Consider the following 18,946-nt stretch of genomic DNA (forward strand, 5'->3'; position numbering starts at 1 on the left):
TGGTGATGCTGTTTTACAGCACTGTTCAATTTTCACTTAAAGATTGCACATAATTCTTTCCAGTGGGGCAGTCTTTACAATACTATTGATCCTTTCCATTACTGTAGGGGATCCATCAACAGAAGCCCATTTATAGGATTCTCAGAAGCAACAAATAATAGGATATGGAAGAAACAGATAATTCTGTTAGTAGTTGAAACCTCCACATGTGCAGTATGGAACATAACAGAGGCTGTGCCAGAACACCTTTCCTTACACTCTAGCGGAAGAGTTTTTATCAGATACTAATAGGCCAGACCAGAGACAATTTCTGCTTCCACAAAGCATGATCATAGGCAGCAAAATAGGATTGCATGTAGAATATCTATCTTCTTAATACACCAGCATCAGAGAAAGAAGGGATGTAACTTCAAAGGCACATTGAAAAACCTTCCTAAGCTGTGTGTTCATGGCCATATGGTGCGTAAAACCCACTGCTGTCGAGTCGATTCCGACTCATACCGACACTTTAGGACAGAGTAGAACTGCCCCATAGAGTTTCCAAGGAGCGCCTGGTGGATTTAAACTGCCAGCCTCTTGGTTAACAGCCGTACCACTTAACCACTACACCACTGGGGTGCATAGACCAGAAGATTTACCATTTAAACAGTGAATTTATCCACAGATACTCCTGGATTATGAGAGAGCTAAAACAATTCCATTTTCACCTAATTGAAACCCCACGGTTGCATGGGGGCCTGCAGGGATCTGTAGTGTGGCCGTTTTGATGTCACTTCCACAATGTAATGTAGTATAACGTCCCCAGGAAGATGTGCTGGATAGATACAACTCAAGAAAACATATCTTGCCTTTAGTCAAAAATAATTTTAATCTTATAGCTACAGACTTCAGCAGAACTATAAATTTTGAGCCCTTTCACACTGTTTAGTTTAAAAAAAAAAAGTATTTGGTGGGCAAATAGAACTCCTCAAAAAGAGAAGAGAATGAGAGTATTGCAGAGACTTAAATACAGGAGATCATAGCCAAGAACAGCAGGTGGGAGGCTCAGGAGAGAATGTTTAATATTGTTTTGTTACTTTCTGAGAAGTAGAGACTGGAAAGTGTGATGAGAAGATAAGACAAGACAGGAAAAAAAGTCATTTTGTGGTCTAATTAGTTGCTTTTCTCCAAGGCTCTGCTAGGGCAGTATTCTAATTAAGTCATCTTGCTATAGACTATTATCTGATTCAAACACACTGCAAATGATTTATTGATTTTAAGGCAAGTTGCTTCTCTTGCTCCTCTTCCAACTTTATTTCTCTGGCTCACCCTTCGCCTCCACCTCTGCAGGCTGAGAGAGGGAATGAGCATAGATTTTGGAATCTGAGCAACCTGGTTGAGTCCCAGCTCTACTACTCACTGAGGTGTGATCTTGGGCAAGTTATTTAAATTCTCCAAGCCTCGATTTCTTGATATGTGAAATGGGCCTAATAATGGTGTCTTTCTCATAGGTTAAGGGGCCCTGGTAGCGCAATGGTTAAGTACCAGGCTGCTAACTGAAAGGTTGGCAGGTCGAACCCACTCAGTGGCTCCATGGCAGAAAAACCTAGTGATCTGCTTCCATAAAGATCATTGCCAAAACACACATGAGGAACGTGCTTGTTAGTTCAATCAAGAATACAATACCAAATGGGCGACACCTGCCCAAAAGCAAAGATAAGAAGGCAGAAAGGGACAGAAATCCTGGACAAATGGACACAGAGAACCCAGGGTGGAAAGGGAAAGAGGGAGAGTGCTGACGCAATGTGGGGATTACAAACAATGTCACAAAACAATTTGTATATAAATTTTTGAATGACAAACTAATTTGTGCTGTAAACTTTCGCCTCTAAAATTAAACAAAAAAAAATTACAGCCAAGAAAACCCTTTGGGCAGTTCTACTCTGTCATATAGTGTTGCTGTGAGTTGCAAATAGACTCCACAGTACCAAACAACAACATCTCATAGGTTATTTTAAGAATTAAAGAGGAAAATTTATGTAAAGAGCTTAGCCAAGGGCCTGGCTCCTAGTGAAAGTCTGGTAATGCTAGATGTCATTAATATTAATTATTTTTATGTTATTACTTTTATCATTTTGATATTAGAGCTTGAACTTCTATCCCTTAAATTTCCATGTATTTGAGTCCAATTCTTGAGAGAATGCTATTTAAAATAAAATGTATGGTAGGTGTTTATTCAAGGAAAGTTGCTTCCATGAATGTTTTATCTCCTTTATCTGTTTTGTTCATATGATACACTTCGTCACAAATGGCCAATTGACCAGTCAAACAATGTACTTCATGTATATTAATGAGGAAAAATATTAAATATTTTTTAGACTGTAACATTTAAAAGCCCAACAAAGCTCCAAACAGTTAAAGTTTCAGACTATAGCTCCTTCTAGTCTTGAAACTATAAAAAAATCATTTGATCAATCAATAGGTAAACACACAGTTCTCTGAAAAAGAAAACAATACCAAGATTCAATTACACGTATTCAAGAATTTTTTATTTTGCTTTCACAAGCCAGCAAGACGGTAATATCAGAATTTCTTATGACTAAGACTATACTTTTAAATATATCCTTGGTCCCGTTGGTCAATGATTTCTTCATGTCATATCTACATCCCTTAAAACCTCTCCCAGTCTGTCTTAATAACTGGAAGATAACTGAATGACTAGACCATTGGGAGTAAAGGCACATGAGAAGTACAAGTAAGTAAATGCAACAAAAAAGGAATGCCAGGACACTAGCTGCATTAAATGTTGCTGTGTCTTTGGCCCCACAGATGATAGAACAGCTGAGTCAGCTAATCACTGATCACCTGGAAATCCAGCGCTGGATCTTTAAAATAAACGATGAATTTGGAGGAAACGGGACTGCATTTTGTGACATTTCCTCCCACCTAAAGTGCTACAAGTGGGCCCTAAAGGAGAACAGCAGATATAGTCAAGAAGATTGGAGCAAGAAATGGGCACAAGTAAGTGTTCAAGGGTAGCTCAAACCCTCAGTGTCTATAAACAGGAGATGAAGCAAAAGGCTCACTAGAAGATGAAAGTACTTTCTTCTAGGCTCAGCTCTGTCACCTACCAACAGGGAGATCTTAAGCAAGTCATTTTGCCTCACTTGAGTCTTAGTTCTTTGATACAGAATGAATGGGGTTAGTCAGAATATTTTAAGTGTCCAGCCCTTGGGTTCTAACAGTCTTCGTTCATATCTTCAAGTCGATTATGATAATTAAAAGCCAAAAACCAAACCGTTGCCCTCGAGTCGATTCTGGCTCATAGTGACCCTATAGGACAGAGTAGAACTGCCCCATAGAGTTTCCAAGGAGTACATGATGGATTCAAACTGCCCACCTTTTGGTTAGCAGCCACGGTACTTAACTACTACGCTACCAGGATTTCCCATTATGATAACTAGGAAGTAATTTTTAACTACTCAAGTAAGATTCAGATTTCATCATTTGCTTGAAGTGGGTCTAATCATGTACTTCTAAAAACTGTCGTTATTAAGCTACCTGTGTTTTATTATGAGAGAAAAATTCTATTAGTGAGTAGTTGTCACCTGGAAGCTAAGATATAATAGCATTCTGTCAGCATTCATATGTTTTTGAAAATAACTCAAGGAAATTTACACATCTGCTGATCCCCACAAGATGCTGAGAAAATAGTACATCCCAGCTGGAAAATCTCCCAACAAAAGCTGAGCAATAGGTAGGAAGTCTTAGCATGTGAGTATATGTGTGTAGATTTTTTCATGTACATCATGGGGGATGAATTATACAACCTCTCGGTCCATCCAAATACTTAAATACTAAAATAATTTCATATGGCTTAACATATAAATTAAACCCGCCATTTGAAAAGCTGCCTTAGTTTTCAGCCAGAGACCTGAATTTATCTGGCTTCTCTTAATCCCAGATACCTGTTTTGGCCGACCTACTGGTTAAAGCAGAACTGATTAGGAAAATTCAGATGCGAATCCCTTTAACTGGTTCCTTCCCTCCCCGAATACATAGCAGTGGGCTGTGCAAAGTGATTTACCTCTGCTTTAAGCGTCCCAGTACAGTGGTCTATGAATCAGGACACAGTGATAGAAAGGGAGAGGCACACTAGAGGAAACCACATTGTTCTGGCGAAAGTGGAATGATGAATATATCTAGAGAACAGTCAAAAGAGAGAGTTCCCTTTGATGAATGTTACTGTTCTCCCCATGATCTGTCCTGGGCCTTTTTCGCCTCCATCAATGAATGGGCTCAATGAAGTTACCTGTCACTGCCAGCTTTTTACATATTATTTAAAGGATACCAAAGTGAATTACTCTTCAAAAAAACAAGGAAAATGTATTTAATTTTGAAATCCATAGAGGTTTCCCTTGTGCTCACTTTGAACTGGATTTTATTTCATATTGTGCAGAATTTTCTTTTTAAAGCGAAACAGTTGAGATTAAAAAACTTTGATTTTTTTCCTTAAAAAATTGAAATTTTAATGTGAAAAGCAATTGCTACTATCAGTATCTCAAACCAATAATTTTTAAAGGACTCTCCCAACGCCAGACTATGATAAATTTGAAATGTTTGACTTTAAGTTTTTTTAAAAAGTAAAATGCTGACAGTTGGCTTAGTTGTACTTAGGAGCCTGACTGTACATTATTTAATTTCAATTATTATAAATACCATTTTCAATAGTCACCACATACATTTGGCGTTATTGTTAATGTTTTTAAATGTGAAACTCTTGAATAATTAATAATCTACCTAAATCATTTTTAAAAACTTAACAATGGAAAAAGTAATTATTCAGGAATTTTTTTACATTCTTGGGGCCTGTGCTTAGGCTTGATGAAGTGAACAACCGAGAATAAAAGTTAAAAATTCAGCAGCTCTGAAAAGCTTTTTTTTTTTTTTTTTTTTTTTTGGTAGGAGACTTAAGGACACCTTTTGCCTTCAAAGTTCAATCGTATTCAGAGTGGAAGTGTACCGCAATCCCCATTGAGTGTAGCTCTTGAGAGTTTAGGATTAGAATTCTCTTTTGTTCCAGAAGACCATGGTAATGACGCACATTTAGACATGAAAACATTACTTTATGGGCACAGGCATGTTTTAATGTCCTATTACAGTTTGTAGACCTGTTTCTTTTGATAATGAAGATGTTGTGTCATCAAGCCTACCCTGGCACATACAAAACATACGCTGGCAGGTTATTAAAAATTTCAGCTTCTTGATGAAAGACTATCCTGCAGGCTAAGAGTCCAGAGAAAGGCTCCATTCTGGGAGAATTATTAGAAATGAGAATATGACTGTAAGCACTAAATTATGTTAATACTTACAAATAGCATCATTTGCATAGCAATTTATGACTCAATACCATGATTTTTCTCCTTGGTATATTGTAGGCAACAGATTAAAAACAGTGCTGTTTATGGGTATTTGAACTGTTTTGAGATTCTTTTGCAACCTATACAGATACTGATTTTTGATGTAGGCAATATTCACCATAGACTCAAATATCTAATATAAAGATCATCTTTTTTTGCTCCTATCTAATGTAGAACCAGACTTATTTGACCTTTTGCAATTCAGACTTGAAACAAAGTCATGGAGTCAAGAGATGCTGAAAAGCTATAGTCACATTGAAAAAAATTAGTATACAATCAGCCCTCTGTATCCGAGGGTTCTACATCTGTGGATTCAAATGGTTGTGGATCAAAAATATTCAGAAAAAAAAAAGAAAATTCCAAAAAGCAAAACTTGAATTTGCCACACACTGAGCAGTATGCTGAATCTATGTGAATGAAATCATGTGTAGGCATACCCTGCTGTAGTCTCCCACCATTTCACAGATCCTCAGTCTCTCTCCAGCACTCTTTTCTTTGAGCATTGTTTGCCTCATGTCTTATCGTTATTCCCTAAACAATACAGTACTGTATTACAACTATTTACATAGCATATACACTGTATTTGGTATTATAAGTAATCTAGAGATGATTTAAAGTATACAGGAGGATGTGCATAGGTTATATGCCAATACTCCTACATTTTATATAAGGGACTTGAGCATCTGTGGATTTCGATATCCATGGGGGTCCTGGAACCAATCCCCTGTGGATACTGAGGGACTACTGTAGACATGTAGGTGATTTTAGGGAAAGCAGAATGTTACCTGATGGCCACAATGATGACAGAGCACTATTCTTTCATTTTTTCTTGGTGGCTTAGTCATTTGAACTGATCAAAGTATGAGTGCCCAATTGATAACATTATCTTACCTTGAAAAACTTCCACATGGAAAGAAGTCATGTAGTTGATGAACAGCATTCTCATTTTGTGATGAACACAGGGTCATCTTTAGGTTAAAAAGTATGGTTCCAGGTCCCACTCTGCCCTCTCTCTTTTCACCAGGGACATGTCTACATTGTCTTTAGTTAAAGAGATTAAGCCTGGGACTGATGGATAGTAACCAACTACCACAGCAGAAAATCCATCAGCTTGGACTGATGGGGACAGAGAAAGAATGAAAGGAAAGAATGTTGTCTGCCTCTTGGAATTCTACAGGCAGGAAGCAGGCCAAAGGAGCTACATCTCTTGTCCTCCAAGAAAAGAAAAGGACCATCCCTGGAGTAGCTTAGAGATCATCAGAACTGTTGGAAAGAGCATGGGAAGCAGGGCTTTCTCAGTTTCAAAGGGTGGGGCCACAGTCTCCTGGATCTCAAAGGGTGGGGCCTCATAGATTTCAAAGAGTCAGATCTTCACCAACCAAGTTCCAGAGCGTAAGGCTGCCATTAAGATGCACGAGGGGGATGGGGCCACCACCCAAAGCTGAGGGACTGGGGCTGCCATGCCCATGGGGCAGAAGAATGGAGTCTGCCTGGGCCAAGGAGGTGGGGTCACCATTCAGATGGAGTAGGAGATGGGCCCACCCAAAGCTGAAGTAGCAGAGTTGCAGTCCCAGTGGGCCTAGAAGTGAGTTGAAGCCCAGGGCCAGGGGCCTCCACTCAGAATCCAGAGGATATGGCCAACACTCAGAATCTGGAGGGCACAGCTGTTGCCCAGGTGGTCTCAGAGAACAGAAGATTATTTTCAAGTCTTGAGAGCTAATGTAATTTGTTCTGTTGGATTTTGGACTTGCTTGGTACCTGTTATCTCTTCTTTCTTTCCAATTTCTCCCATTTCTAATGGAAATGTATACCTTGTGCCTTTCTACCACTGTACTTTGGAAGCAGATAACTTATAGTCTAGATTTCACAGGCTCACAGAAGATGAAGAATTTTGCCCCAGGATCGAATATGCCTGAAGTCTTACCCATATTTGATTTAGATGACTCAGAAGATGAGATTTCGGACTTGGAGTTGATTTAAGACTTTTAGGATGATGTGATGGGGTGAATGTGTTTTTCATGTAAGAAGGACATGAATTTTGGGGGCCAAAGGGTGGAATGTTATGGATTGAATTGTGTCCTCCAAAAATATGTGTTCTAAATCCTAACCTCTATGCCTGAGGTTATAATCCCATTTGGGAATGAGTTGTTTTTGTTATTTTAATGAGGTTAATTAGTGTAGGGTGTGTTTTGAGTCAATCTCTTACAAGATATAAAAAGAGCAGATTAGGACAAGCAAGCAAGCAGAGATGGGGGTAGAGAGATGCCAAGCCACATGAAGGTTGCCCAAGAGCAGAAGCTCAGAAGAGACAAGGACCATCCTCTAGAGCTGACAGAAGAGAGAAAGCCTTCCCCCTGAGCCCACACCCTGAATTCGAACTTCTAGCCTCCTAAACTGTGAGAAAATGAATTTCAGTTTGCTTTTTTTTTTTAAAGCTACCCACTTGTGGTATTTCAGTTGTAGCACACTAGATAATTAAGACAACAATCAAATATTTTATTTGCCCCTTTTTGCCTTTTAATCTCCTGTTCCAAGTTGACAGAGTAAACTCCCTTTTAAACAGAATGGGTGTCGGGATAGGCTCATCTGGATAATTGAATGTTCAGAATAACTAAGAGATTGGCTTCCTGGTCAGGAACTCTAACTATGGTGCCAGGCACACCTTGGTTAGACTCCCACACTTACTAGGGAGGTGACCATGGGTCAGTTACTTCAACTGCCCAAGTTCCTGTTTCCTCATCTGTAAAATATGGATAATATTGATACCTGCCTGATGGGGGATGGTAAGAATGAAATAAGATAATCCTTGTGAATTGGCTAGCAATGTGGTTAACACATAATAGCCTTCAAGAAATGCTACCTGCTATTGTTACTATTACTATTACCAGAAAAAAATTTTTAATTGTTACTATTAATATTACCAGAAAATTGTATTACAATAAAATACAGGTAACGTTGAACAAATGTGTACAACTTAATCTTTCTTTGGTGATTTTGAAGGTTCTTTAGGATCTGGTAAACTTCCAGAATATTGTCCTATGTGTCCATTATACAGGATTGTGGCTGTTGAACATACAAATTGTTGATCCAAAATGGTGCCTGCGCTACAGCTTACCCAGATAATGCTTTTAAGAAAAATAAACCTAGATAGCAGCCTGGTTTCTCATCATTTGAAAATAGAAAACACTTCCAGTTCTTTGAACTTTCTACATATTGAATAAAGAGGCATTGTCTTGGTAGAGATTATTTCTGACCAAAAGACTGAGACCTGGTTACTTTATTTTCTGGTTCCAGTTGGTATCTTTTCTAATTAGTGTAGCAGCATGTTACCACCATCATTGCAAAGTCTTAATCATTTACATATTTTTCCTTATCTCTGAGAATGACTTAGAATGTTTTCTTCCAGTTCAGTGGTTATTTTCATGAGGCTGCCAGGGCTGGGTCTGAGGTGCTTCTGTCTGCCTGAAGAAGATGGCAGGAGAAGGAAAATTGCCTCCCCAAGTTAAATGAAAGCCAGGGTACCCCTTCCAAGGACCTATAATAATCAGCCATACAAGCTGTTGGTTTGTGTGTCCTATTGATTTAATATGCTTCTAATCAGTACATAAAGCTATGGGCCTGCAGTGTTAATTTTTCATATGCTTACAAAGTACCCTTTGATTTTCTGTCACACGTTAATTACAGAGTTTTGCCATTAAATAGGAAGCTTTGTGTAAACTAATTACTAGGTAATCATTGTCTACTGCAAGCGTGCTGTTTGTACCTTTTATTTTATTCTAAAAATGCACAGATCTCGCAGTCTGGAAACACTCTACCTTCCAGCCATTAGCTCTCACTAATTCATAGCATTATTGTGGTGAGAGTGTAGGAGTTGTAATTGTTGTGGTATCAGAGCTGTTAATTACCGGAGTAAACAGTTGAAATGGTGCCAAGGTCTATTGTACAAGGCAGAGAAAAGGAGGTTTAAATGTTTCTCCCACCATCTGGGGACTGGAGGAGAGGCAAATGCTTGAAAACAGCAGTGAGGCGCTATCGCCGCTTCAGCTCCAGGGTTGGCGGCCAGATGGATCCAGAATATTTTGAATCAATTGAGTTTAACTGCCAGTTTTTTGCAATAACAGCGTGGAAGGAAGGAATAAAGCAAAGGATGAGAGGAATGAGAATTCAGTTAGCTTTTTCACATCTAGGAAGTCCCTGTTGGAGTCCTTTTGGAGATGTCTGCTTTGCTAAAAACCCACAAAGGAGGCATGTGTCTTTGGAACGGACTCAGAATGAGTTTTACTCTCCTCTGACGGCGACTGCATCATTTGCTTCTGGTCGTCTGTCCTCCATGCCCCTCGGTGAAAGAGGGACACCCTGGAGAAGACTCTTATGTTGGTGCACCGACTCCAGATAAAAAAAGAAAAAATCCTCACCTGGCCTTCACTGATTTATTATACTGGTATGTTCATGAGCATGGTCTGTAGAAGAAAACAAGGATAAATAATGCTACGACATCAGCCTCAAGTATATACACCTGTAGGGGGTGAAACTAGCAAAGAAGGCACAGCTCTGGTTAAGAAAAGTAGCTGCTTGCCTTTTGTATAAAATTAAAATATAAATTCTCCCGATAGTCTCTCATTCCCTTCAGCCAGCTCACCCCTCTTTCTCACCACTTGAATGAAAAATCAAATCCAAAGGGCACATGTGTTTTCTTTTGTTTCTCATTTTCCATTAAAGAGCTTTAATCAGCGTATGCAATTTTCTCAACCAGTGCTATTTCTCTAAGTGGAAAGAAAGAAAACCTATTACTAGTAATAATAATTATGGCTACTCCCACTTAGGGTTGGTTTTAAAACTGCATGGTTTCTGCTTTAAAATATTGTGTAATCTTTAAAAGAGCCATATGTATTTACCTGATGTCACTCTTGTATTTAACATAATTTTCTTTACAACCATTTTCCAAGGTTAAAAATTTTTTTCAAAAAAAATCAGCCACTTGCTGCTGTAACTACTTTTTAATATCATTCCAAGAACTGGACCATATTCTTTTTTTTTAAACCACCCTGGATTATTTCTCTTTAATGGTTCCTTTAGCAGATGTTGAAGTGATTCAGGGTGTAGTGTAAACAGCTTTTTTAGAGAGAGAGATCACAGAAGCCACATAGACCGCAAGCCCAGGGCAGTGTTTGGGGAGCTGTTATGATAGCAGCTTGGGGCTGGGGTAGAATTTCCCTGCTTTTGTGTATGTACAACGTTCAGTTAAGAATTTCAAGGAGCGCTTAATCTTTATCTATTGAAATCCCCAGCATGCAGTGCGACAGGGTGAGCCTAGAAAGAAAATCATGGCCCCCTGTGGTGAGGAGAAAAAAAGAAACAGCAGTTTAAGTGCTGGAAAGTTGAAAGGGAATGAACCTTTAGTGTTTCTGGTCGGTGGTGAAGCAGTTGTTCTGAGCTTTGGAATGGAGGCACAACATATGTGCCTCAGTTGGACAAAATGCTTCTCAAGTCAAATCAACTGCTAGGCCTGCATGTTGGTGCAAGGTGGAGGCCTAGATAATAAGGGATAGACTCCTGGAGAAGCAGCGAGTGGATAATGCTGCATAAGTATGGAATTATATACCGCATTTTCACCGTTCTGTTTAATGAGAGCCGCCACCACAGCGCATCACTTGCCACACAGCCGAAATGGGCCATTAGCTATCGAGGGAAAATTGTCTTTGCTGCTTTCAGCAGATGGAGCAAATATTTTACAAAGCATTTTACATACCGAAAACATTTGTGTGCCTTGGTAATGTTGGCTGTTTTACATTATGTTACCTTCCACAGCAGCATAATTTTCCATCTCATCGAAGGCAAAGTTGGCATTTTTGATTTTTAAATTCTCAATTAACAATTAAACGTGGAGTATTAAAGCAGTCCTTAAACTTTAAGTAGGTGTGGGAAGTAGTTTATGACTTGCTGAAGACATTTTCATTTTTTCTTCATCCTCTCAGCATATTTTTTGCACTCTAAAGAGGGACTATGTCAAATGATCTTAATGGAAAGGAATGAGCGTAAACTTTCTAGTACCAATTGCAGAATGAGAGTAACCAGAGCATAGGGTGATCAGAGCATTTGCTGGCTTAAAATGTCCTCCTGGATCATGGATCAAGGTTTGGCTTACTCATTTGTATCAGTTAAAAATGTTTAAACGTCAAGGAACAGAAAACCCAACTCAAAATGGCTTAAAGAAGAGAATTTGTTATTGCAGCTAACTGAAAATCCAAAGATAGGTTTGGCTTCAGACATGGCTTAATCCCATGGCTCAGTGATATCACCAAGAACCCAGTTACTTTCCATCTCTCCTCTGTACTGTTCATAGTGCCTGATCCATCCTAAGGCTTGCTTGCTTTCCTCACGATTGCAAGATGGCTGCCAGCTGCTCCTGGAGGTTGTCCTTGGACAAAGCAATGGGAAGCGAGAACATCTCACCTGGTAGCATTCTCAGAACATGAAGTTTCTGTTTCAGAAGGCCCCGGCAAATTTGATTGGCTGAATTGGGTCATGTGCCCATCCCTGAGCCAATCACTGTGGCCAGGATAAGGCTTTGCTAATCAGAAGCCCACCCTAGGAGCTGAGTGGAGTTACTCTCAATCAACTTGCCTGGCTAATGGGACATGGGCAGTTTGTAAAAGGAAATTTGGGATATCATTGCCCTGAACGAGAGGTTATAGGTGCTGTGCAGCTAACACGAGATGTCCAGGCTACCTTTTTTTTTTTTTAATAAATCTGACAGCTCCGAGAGCATCACATGTGGATGATCTAGCCTGACCCAGCCTGACCATTTATGCCCAGCGATGGCAGTCACGGACACAGATCTCACTGCGCGGTGGCGTATTGTTAGCCACTGGATTTGAATCCCACTTTTGCTACTTCATGGCTGTGTGACATCTTTGAAATGGGGGTAATAATACCTACCTCAGAGAGTGGCTATGAGATAATAAGTGTAAACCACCTGGCACAATACCTGGCCTATTCTAAGGTTTCAGTAAGCTTCAAAAGAAAAAGTTGCCATCGAGTCAATTCCAACTCAGTGACTCTATTGGATTTCCAAGGCTGGACTCTTCATGGAAGCAGACTGCCGCATCTTTCTCCTGCTGAGCCGCTGGTGGGTTCGAACTGCCGACATTTTTGGTTAGCAGCTGAGCACTTACAGAGCCATTATTTTATCTTTAAAAAATGCCTACAGTGACAAAATGGATACTGTACACGGCAAAGCAGCCTTTCTAAATTCGCCATCAAATTTCAAACCCCTTCCTTCCCTCCATCTTGGTGCTGCTAGCCAGTTCAAATCCTGAGGACCTTTCGTGGTTTCCTGTACCCTCTGAAAAAGACAGCAGGGGTGGTGGCGAACGCTCACCCAGGAGTCAGAAGGCAGCCAGAGAGCCCCTACTGTCTCCCTCGATGTGTGACTGTAGATGCCACCATCCCCTCTTCTGTTACACGAGACACTTGTCCTAGAGAGGCCATATGGCCCCTTTCAGTGCTGACATTCTTGCTTATTTTTTCAGGTCATTGTCTTGCCCTTTGTGCTACTCTCATTCCTCCATTTAGGAATATCAGAAGCCTCTATAAAACAGCCATCTAGGCAGGCTTCTTGGTTTTTTCTTTTGAATACCTTCCAATAAAGCCTAATGTGGGAGTCTGGAGGTGATTTCCCAAAAAGTTATTTTATTTACTTCGCCACTGAAGTCTTAGCAAAAGAAGCTCCCAAAATCAAATACAAGTTTGGTGGGACTGATATTGAGAGCATTCTAATTTGTATTCCTTCTTTCTCCTCTCCATCCTCCCGAATATGCACACATGCATATACTTGGAATTTACTGGTTGGGAAAACAAACTCTCTGGAGTTTGAAGTAGTTCTAGTCATTGAGGGCAGTATTAAATTGGATATGCTAGCATCTCCCCTTGAGATATCCTGAATTTCCTTCAGCCAAATATCTCTTTCTTCAAATTTACACTTTCTTGATAGAAAATGAGAGACAGAGAGAGAGCTGAGAGACAAGGCCCATGCTTGATAGACTAGAATCTCTAGGATCCATTGGTCAGCTGATGAAGCCTCTAGGCCTTCTGCTTATATCTTGGAACCTTCCAAGGTCGTGGCTATTGTTGATGTGCTCTGAGGGGTAAATACAAGCACTGGACAAAGAGTGAACAAGCCTGTGCTGTGGTGAAGATGGGGCTGAAGTTTCTTCTGGAGCTCTGGAGCTGTCAGCTTCACAAAGGCCAGCAGCTGAGGTCCATGGCCAGAGACAGTACAGTCATGATGGAATGAAAATCTGGGATTCTGGATTTGTCAGAAAATATATTTTTCTGACATTTGCTTATCATTCACAACATATATTTTCTTCCCACACCCTGAAAGTCATTAACTGATATGCTCGATGAACTCCATTACCTTGATGTCAGTCACTGAAAGAAACTTCTAACTAATATCACAGGTTTGTAAGACAGGGAAAATTGCACCCCAATGGCTGGCTTATAGTGGATATTACACACACCACACTTCGGGAGGATAGAAAAGGGAGAGAGAAAGGAAGTTAGCCAATGGTTCACCCAACCCCGTTTCTTTCTGCCTTCAATCACATATTGGTGTCATGGATTGAATTTGTCCCCCAAAAATATGTGTATCCATTTGGTTAGGCCACAGTTTCCAGTATTGTGTGATTGTCCACCATTTTATCATCTGATGTGATTATCCTATGTGTTAGTATAATACTTGTATTTCACATCAGACATTTTCAAAATAAAGAGATAAATTGAATGGTCAGCATGCCATCACTGTTCCTGTCCAGGAGTTAATCACAGCCCCACGCTGCCTCAGTGTGTGCTAGCCTCCCCGTCAGTCCCTGTAGCTGTATACTTCTCGTGATGGGACACGATTCATCATCCAGATTCCTGCATCAGTCTTTCCTCTAGGAAATTTACCCCCTTGCTGTGGCTTCGTGCACAGTAAAAGCTCTCAGTGTCAAGGCAGATAGGTTGGCTTTGTAAGCAGGGACAGTGGCGGCAGCTTGGAAGAGTATCCGGATGCCTCACACAAGGAGCATCTTTACGAGTTAATTCTTTGCCCTCATGTAGCTTGTTGCATCTGAGGTGACACTTTATAAATGTCACCTCATTCATCTTCACAGTACCTATCAGAGACAGGGAATCCCATAAAATAAGCCCAGGAAGAATTGGTGGTTCTTAAGTGGTCATGCCCTCAGGGGATTCCTGAACAGCAGGTTCTTGTTGAGAGGCTTCACACTTCTCTTACTCTGTAACTTCAGTTGTTAAGGGCTGGGTCCCTGTGTCACTGCCACCATGATTCATTCCATAAACGTGTAGTGTTCCCTGTGCTGGGTAGTGGAGAGACAGACCTCAAAGCCACCATCCATGCCATGAAGGAGCCTCACAGGAACTGGAGAGCATTGAGAAAGGACACTCACTGGGGTGGTAGAGAAGGCTTCCTGAAGGAGGTGTGACTGGAACTAACTCAAAAAGGGCGAGAGGAGCCAGCCAGAGAGGAAAAACAGGAAAGAAGGCAGAGGAAGGAGGCTGAGCCTGGGCAGTTTAGGAGGAGGCTGGGAGCTGAGAGGAGGGAGATAAGGCTACTTAAGAGTCAGAGGCCAGATCATAAAGGGCCTTCCTTGTGGGCCGTCCTGAGAGTTTGGACTTGATCCTCAACTGATAGAGACTGAGTTTCAAGATTTAGGTAGCAAGGTTTTCTTCTGCTCCTTCACTGCTTCCTCTTCACCCCCACCCACCAAACACATAAACACGTATTTCCCCTAAGGAAGTTTCTTGAAAGTCTTGACATTCTGTAATCTTTAAATACATGGATGAAAGAATGAATGAATGAATGAATGAATGACTTCTCTTTGGACTATACAGACGTGAATGGCCACATGGCAGGTGGCATAATGGTTAAGTGGTACGGCTGCTAACCAAAACGTTGGCAGTTCAGATCTACCAGGTGCTCCTTGGAAACTCTATGGGGTAGCTCTACTCTGTCCTATAGGAACACTATGAGTCAGAATCGACGTGACGGCAATGAGTTTGATTTTTTGGGGCTTAATGCTACCATAACAAAATACCAAAAAAGTGACTGGCTTTTCTCACAGCTCTGGAGGCTGAAGTCCAAATCAGGGTCTCAAGGGTCTCAGCCACATCCATTCCTTCTGTGGACCTCTCTCCTGGTTTCTGGTGGCTGCCGGCAATCCTTGGCATGCCTGTGCTACTTCTAGATGCATCTTCCTGTGGCATCTTCCCCCTGGGTGTGTCTCTCTCCATGTCTTTTTTCTGTTTTTTTTTTAAGTTACCACTCAGAAAGGATTAGGTTTGGGACCCATCCTACTTGGTATGCCCTCATTGACATAACCAAAGAAAACCCCTATTTCCAAACAGGGTCACATTCACAGACACAGGGGTTGTTACTGTTAGTTGATTCCAACTCATGGCAACCCCATGTGTTGTTACAGAGTAAAACTACTTCATTGAGTTTTCTTGGCTGTGATCTTAACAGAAGCAGATTGCCAGGACTTTTCTTCCATAGTACCTCTGGGTGGTTTCAAACTGCCAACCTTTAGGTTAGTAGCTGAGCACAAACCGTTTGCACCATCTAGGGACCTTACAGAGGTTAAAAAACACAACAAAACAAAACTTCGTTGCCATCAAGTCAATTCTGACTCATAGCAACCCTATAGGACAGAATAGAGCTATCCCATAGGGTTTCCAAGGAACAGCTGGTGGATTTGAATTGCCACCCTTTTGGTTAGCAGCTGAGCTCTTAACCACTCTACCACCAGGGCTCTTTACAGAGGTTAGGACTTTATATCTTTTTGGGGTACACAATTCAATCCATAATAGCAGGTAACTGGATAGATGGTTTAACAACTTTCAAAAGTGGACCAGAGAAAGGCCCTTTAATCAAGGCGGAACAAAGAAGAAGCTTGCACTTGCCTGGGAGAGGACCTGATTTGCAAGGCTTCCTTTCCTTGATTCCATTTTCCCGAGCTGGTCAGTAATCTAAAGTCATCCTTCAGCGTCCCAGCTTTGGGCCGCCTCAGGAATCAGAGACAATTGGTCTTCTTCACAACAGTAGAGCAGTTTTAACAGAAACATGTATAAAATAAGAAGAAAGATGAGTCTGGATGACAGTACTCTGGTAAGAAACAAAGAGGGGTCTGGGTTGTTGGAGTTACTGGTTTCGTGTGCTTGTTTATGATTTAGATGCAGGGTTTGGGAAGTCAGGTAGTTAGTTGACAGCAAAGATCAGAGAACACATTACATGGTGCAGGATGCGAAGGGTGGGAAAAGCCCATTGCTTTGACAGCAGTTTTTCTTGCCTCTTCATCGCAAGGCACAAGCTCCCTACATGAGCCTGCTTCCCCAGCCCTTCTTAACAGACCTCCCCCTACTGTGCAGCGAGTCATCCGGACAGCGAGTCATCCGGAAACAAGAGTGGGCCAGGGCGCTCTCTCCATTCCTCATGGCGTTTTTGTTTTGTATGTCAAGCATTTACTAAGCTAAGCAATGAGACTCTCCCACTGGGATTTTCTGAATATTTCAGGAATTATTCAGCTTATTTGGACCTGCCTAGAGTATACTTTCAGATCTTTTATCTTCTGTTGTAGATTTTCAGAAAGCACTGGACCCAGAGTGATCCAGATGTCCCAAAGAGTTGGCTGTCACTTTTTAACACTGGGGAAATTGGAAATAAATGCCCGTGCACATGTCGTCTAAGATCCCTTTCAGCCCCGTGCCACTTGCAAAGCTACCGCTTTCCTGCCTCCTCGGCATTACTCAGTGTCCCTCTTAGGTCTGGAAGTTCCACTGCACCCAAAGCCAGTCTGAGTTTTCTTGCCCGTGTCCCATATTTTAAATATGAATACTGCCCATCAAATTGTCTTATATCCAATGCCCTGACCCGCTTCTGGCAGAAATCAAATCGGAAGCAGTAGCTTCTATTTGAAAAATCTTTACACAGTCTAATAGGAAAGAGCATTGTAACTTATGACATTCAAAAAAAAAAAAAAATTGTCCCAGTAAACGAAGGCCTTTTACATTAAAAAGCCAGAGGGTTTCCAGCATGGGTTTTCATTTGACAAGAGGCTCTGTAGTCTTGGGTTGTCTTACTGGTGATATGGGGCCAGCATATCTCGTCTAGGCAGATGAGAATCTGCCCTAGTAGGAGAATTTCAGGCAGATTGTGGCTGGCCCTGCTCTTCCAACCTGCCCTGCCTAAAATCCCATCTTTACAGCTTCAGCAGTTTCAGGCTTTGATCCCACAGTTATAGAATGCCCCGGCCTGCCATTGAGTGGGAAAGGGCACAGATTCAAGATAGGGAAGTACACAGAAATACCTTGCCAACTCTATAATTTCTCCCAGGGTCAATCCTGTTAGGGTCATAGAATAAAAAACATTCAGGTCTGAAGGGGCAAGGGACAAGTTAGTTAACCCCACATTTTACATAAAGGGAAACTGAGTCCCAGAGCAGGGAGGGACATTGCCCAAGGACACTCAGACAGAAGATGCCTTTCAGAGACAACAGGCACCATGCTCAGCAGTTTTTCGGGGGCCAAACCATTTTGAAATATGAAAACTGAAATGGCTGGGAGAAATAGAGAAAATTTTCAAAATGGCTTTCTGACTCTGGGTAAACAGTAACCACATTTTTTTTTGCCTGTTGGAGGCCTGGTTTTTAATCACTCCACAAGCAGTTTTCATTTCTGTAGTAAAATTGCTTGTGGTTCTATTTAATTTGTTTCTGCAGGAGCCAGCTTTGGTGAAGATCTCCGAGGAGCTGGCGGGCATTTTAGCACAGCACGCACAGCCAGTCAATGAGAAACGGTTCCCAACGTGGAGGAAATTCCTCCAAACATTTCTCAGTCAAGGTAAATAAGACTGTAAAGTTTCTGTCAAGGATTAGTCATTACACAACCTTGAATTCAAGTTTTGGGTCAACCTAGGGCCAATTTAAATACTCTGCATCCCTTGTATTGGTTGAGAAAAGTGCTCCTATGAGCAGGCTTTTTTCTTTCTTAAGCTTTGCCCAAATATTTATCTTGCACCCAGCCTCTTAAGTAAATAGGAACTGTGTGTACCAAGCATGATGTACATAGCTCAAGGTCCTGGGCTTTACTTTTTCTTTGCACTACAGACCACCTGAGAGGTGGGCTTTGGAATCAGATGACCTTGGTTTAAATCTCATCCATGACCTTGAGCAAGGTTCTTACACCCTTGGAGGCCCAGGTTCCTCACTTACCTCCTCACAGGGGTGTGAGGATTCAATAAAATATAGATATGAAAGTTTCTACCATGGAGCCTGACACAAAATAAGTATTTAATAAGTGTTAATTCCCTTTCCATTCTCTGGGACAACAGAAATGGTCTTAGTTCCAGCTCTGAAGGTAACACAAAAAAACAAACTGTTCCTGAGGGAGAAGGAGAGCAGTGGGATGCAGACCCCAAATTCTCATAAGACCAGTCTTATTGGTCTGACTGAGACTGGAAGGACCCCAGTGGTCATGGCCCCCAGGCC

General features: G+C 41.2%; 1 protein-coding gene across 5 annotated transcripts in view; it reads left to right on the forward strand.

Moving 5' to 3' along the window:
- IQCH (IQ motif containing H) overlaps positions 1 to 18,946 on the forward strand; it is a 256,643-nt gene that overhangs the window by 162,553 nt on the left and 75,144 nt on the right. For 4 of the 5 annotated variants that reach the window (XR_007519882.1, XM_049905656.1, XM_049905654.1 and 1 more), the window contains 2 exons: positions 2,809 to 3,000; positions 18,179 to 18,299. Coding sequence is in view for 4 of the 5 variants with exons in the window: in XM_049905656.1 (XP_049761613.1) it covers positions 2,809 to 3,000; positions 18,179 to 18,299 (313 nt within the window). In the remaining variant the exon portion in view is untranslated. The remainder of the gene's footprint in view (positions 1 to 2,808; positions 3,001 to 18,178; positions 18,300 to 18,946) is intronic. The other variant, XM_049905658.1, reaches the window with a different exon arrangement.

The sequence above is a fragment of the Elephas maximus genome, chromosome 13 (genome assembly GCF_024166365.1).
Source record: "Elephas maximus indicus isolate mEleMax1 chromosome 13, mEleMax1 primary haplotype, whole genome shotgun sequence".
Lineage (NCBI taxonomy): Eukaryota > Metazoa > Chordata > Mammalia > Proboscidea > Elephantidae > Elephas > Elephas maximus.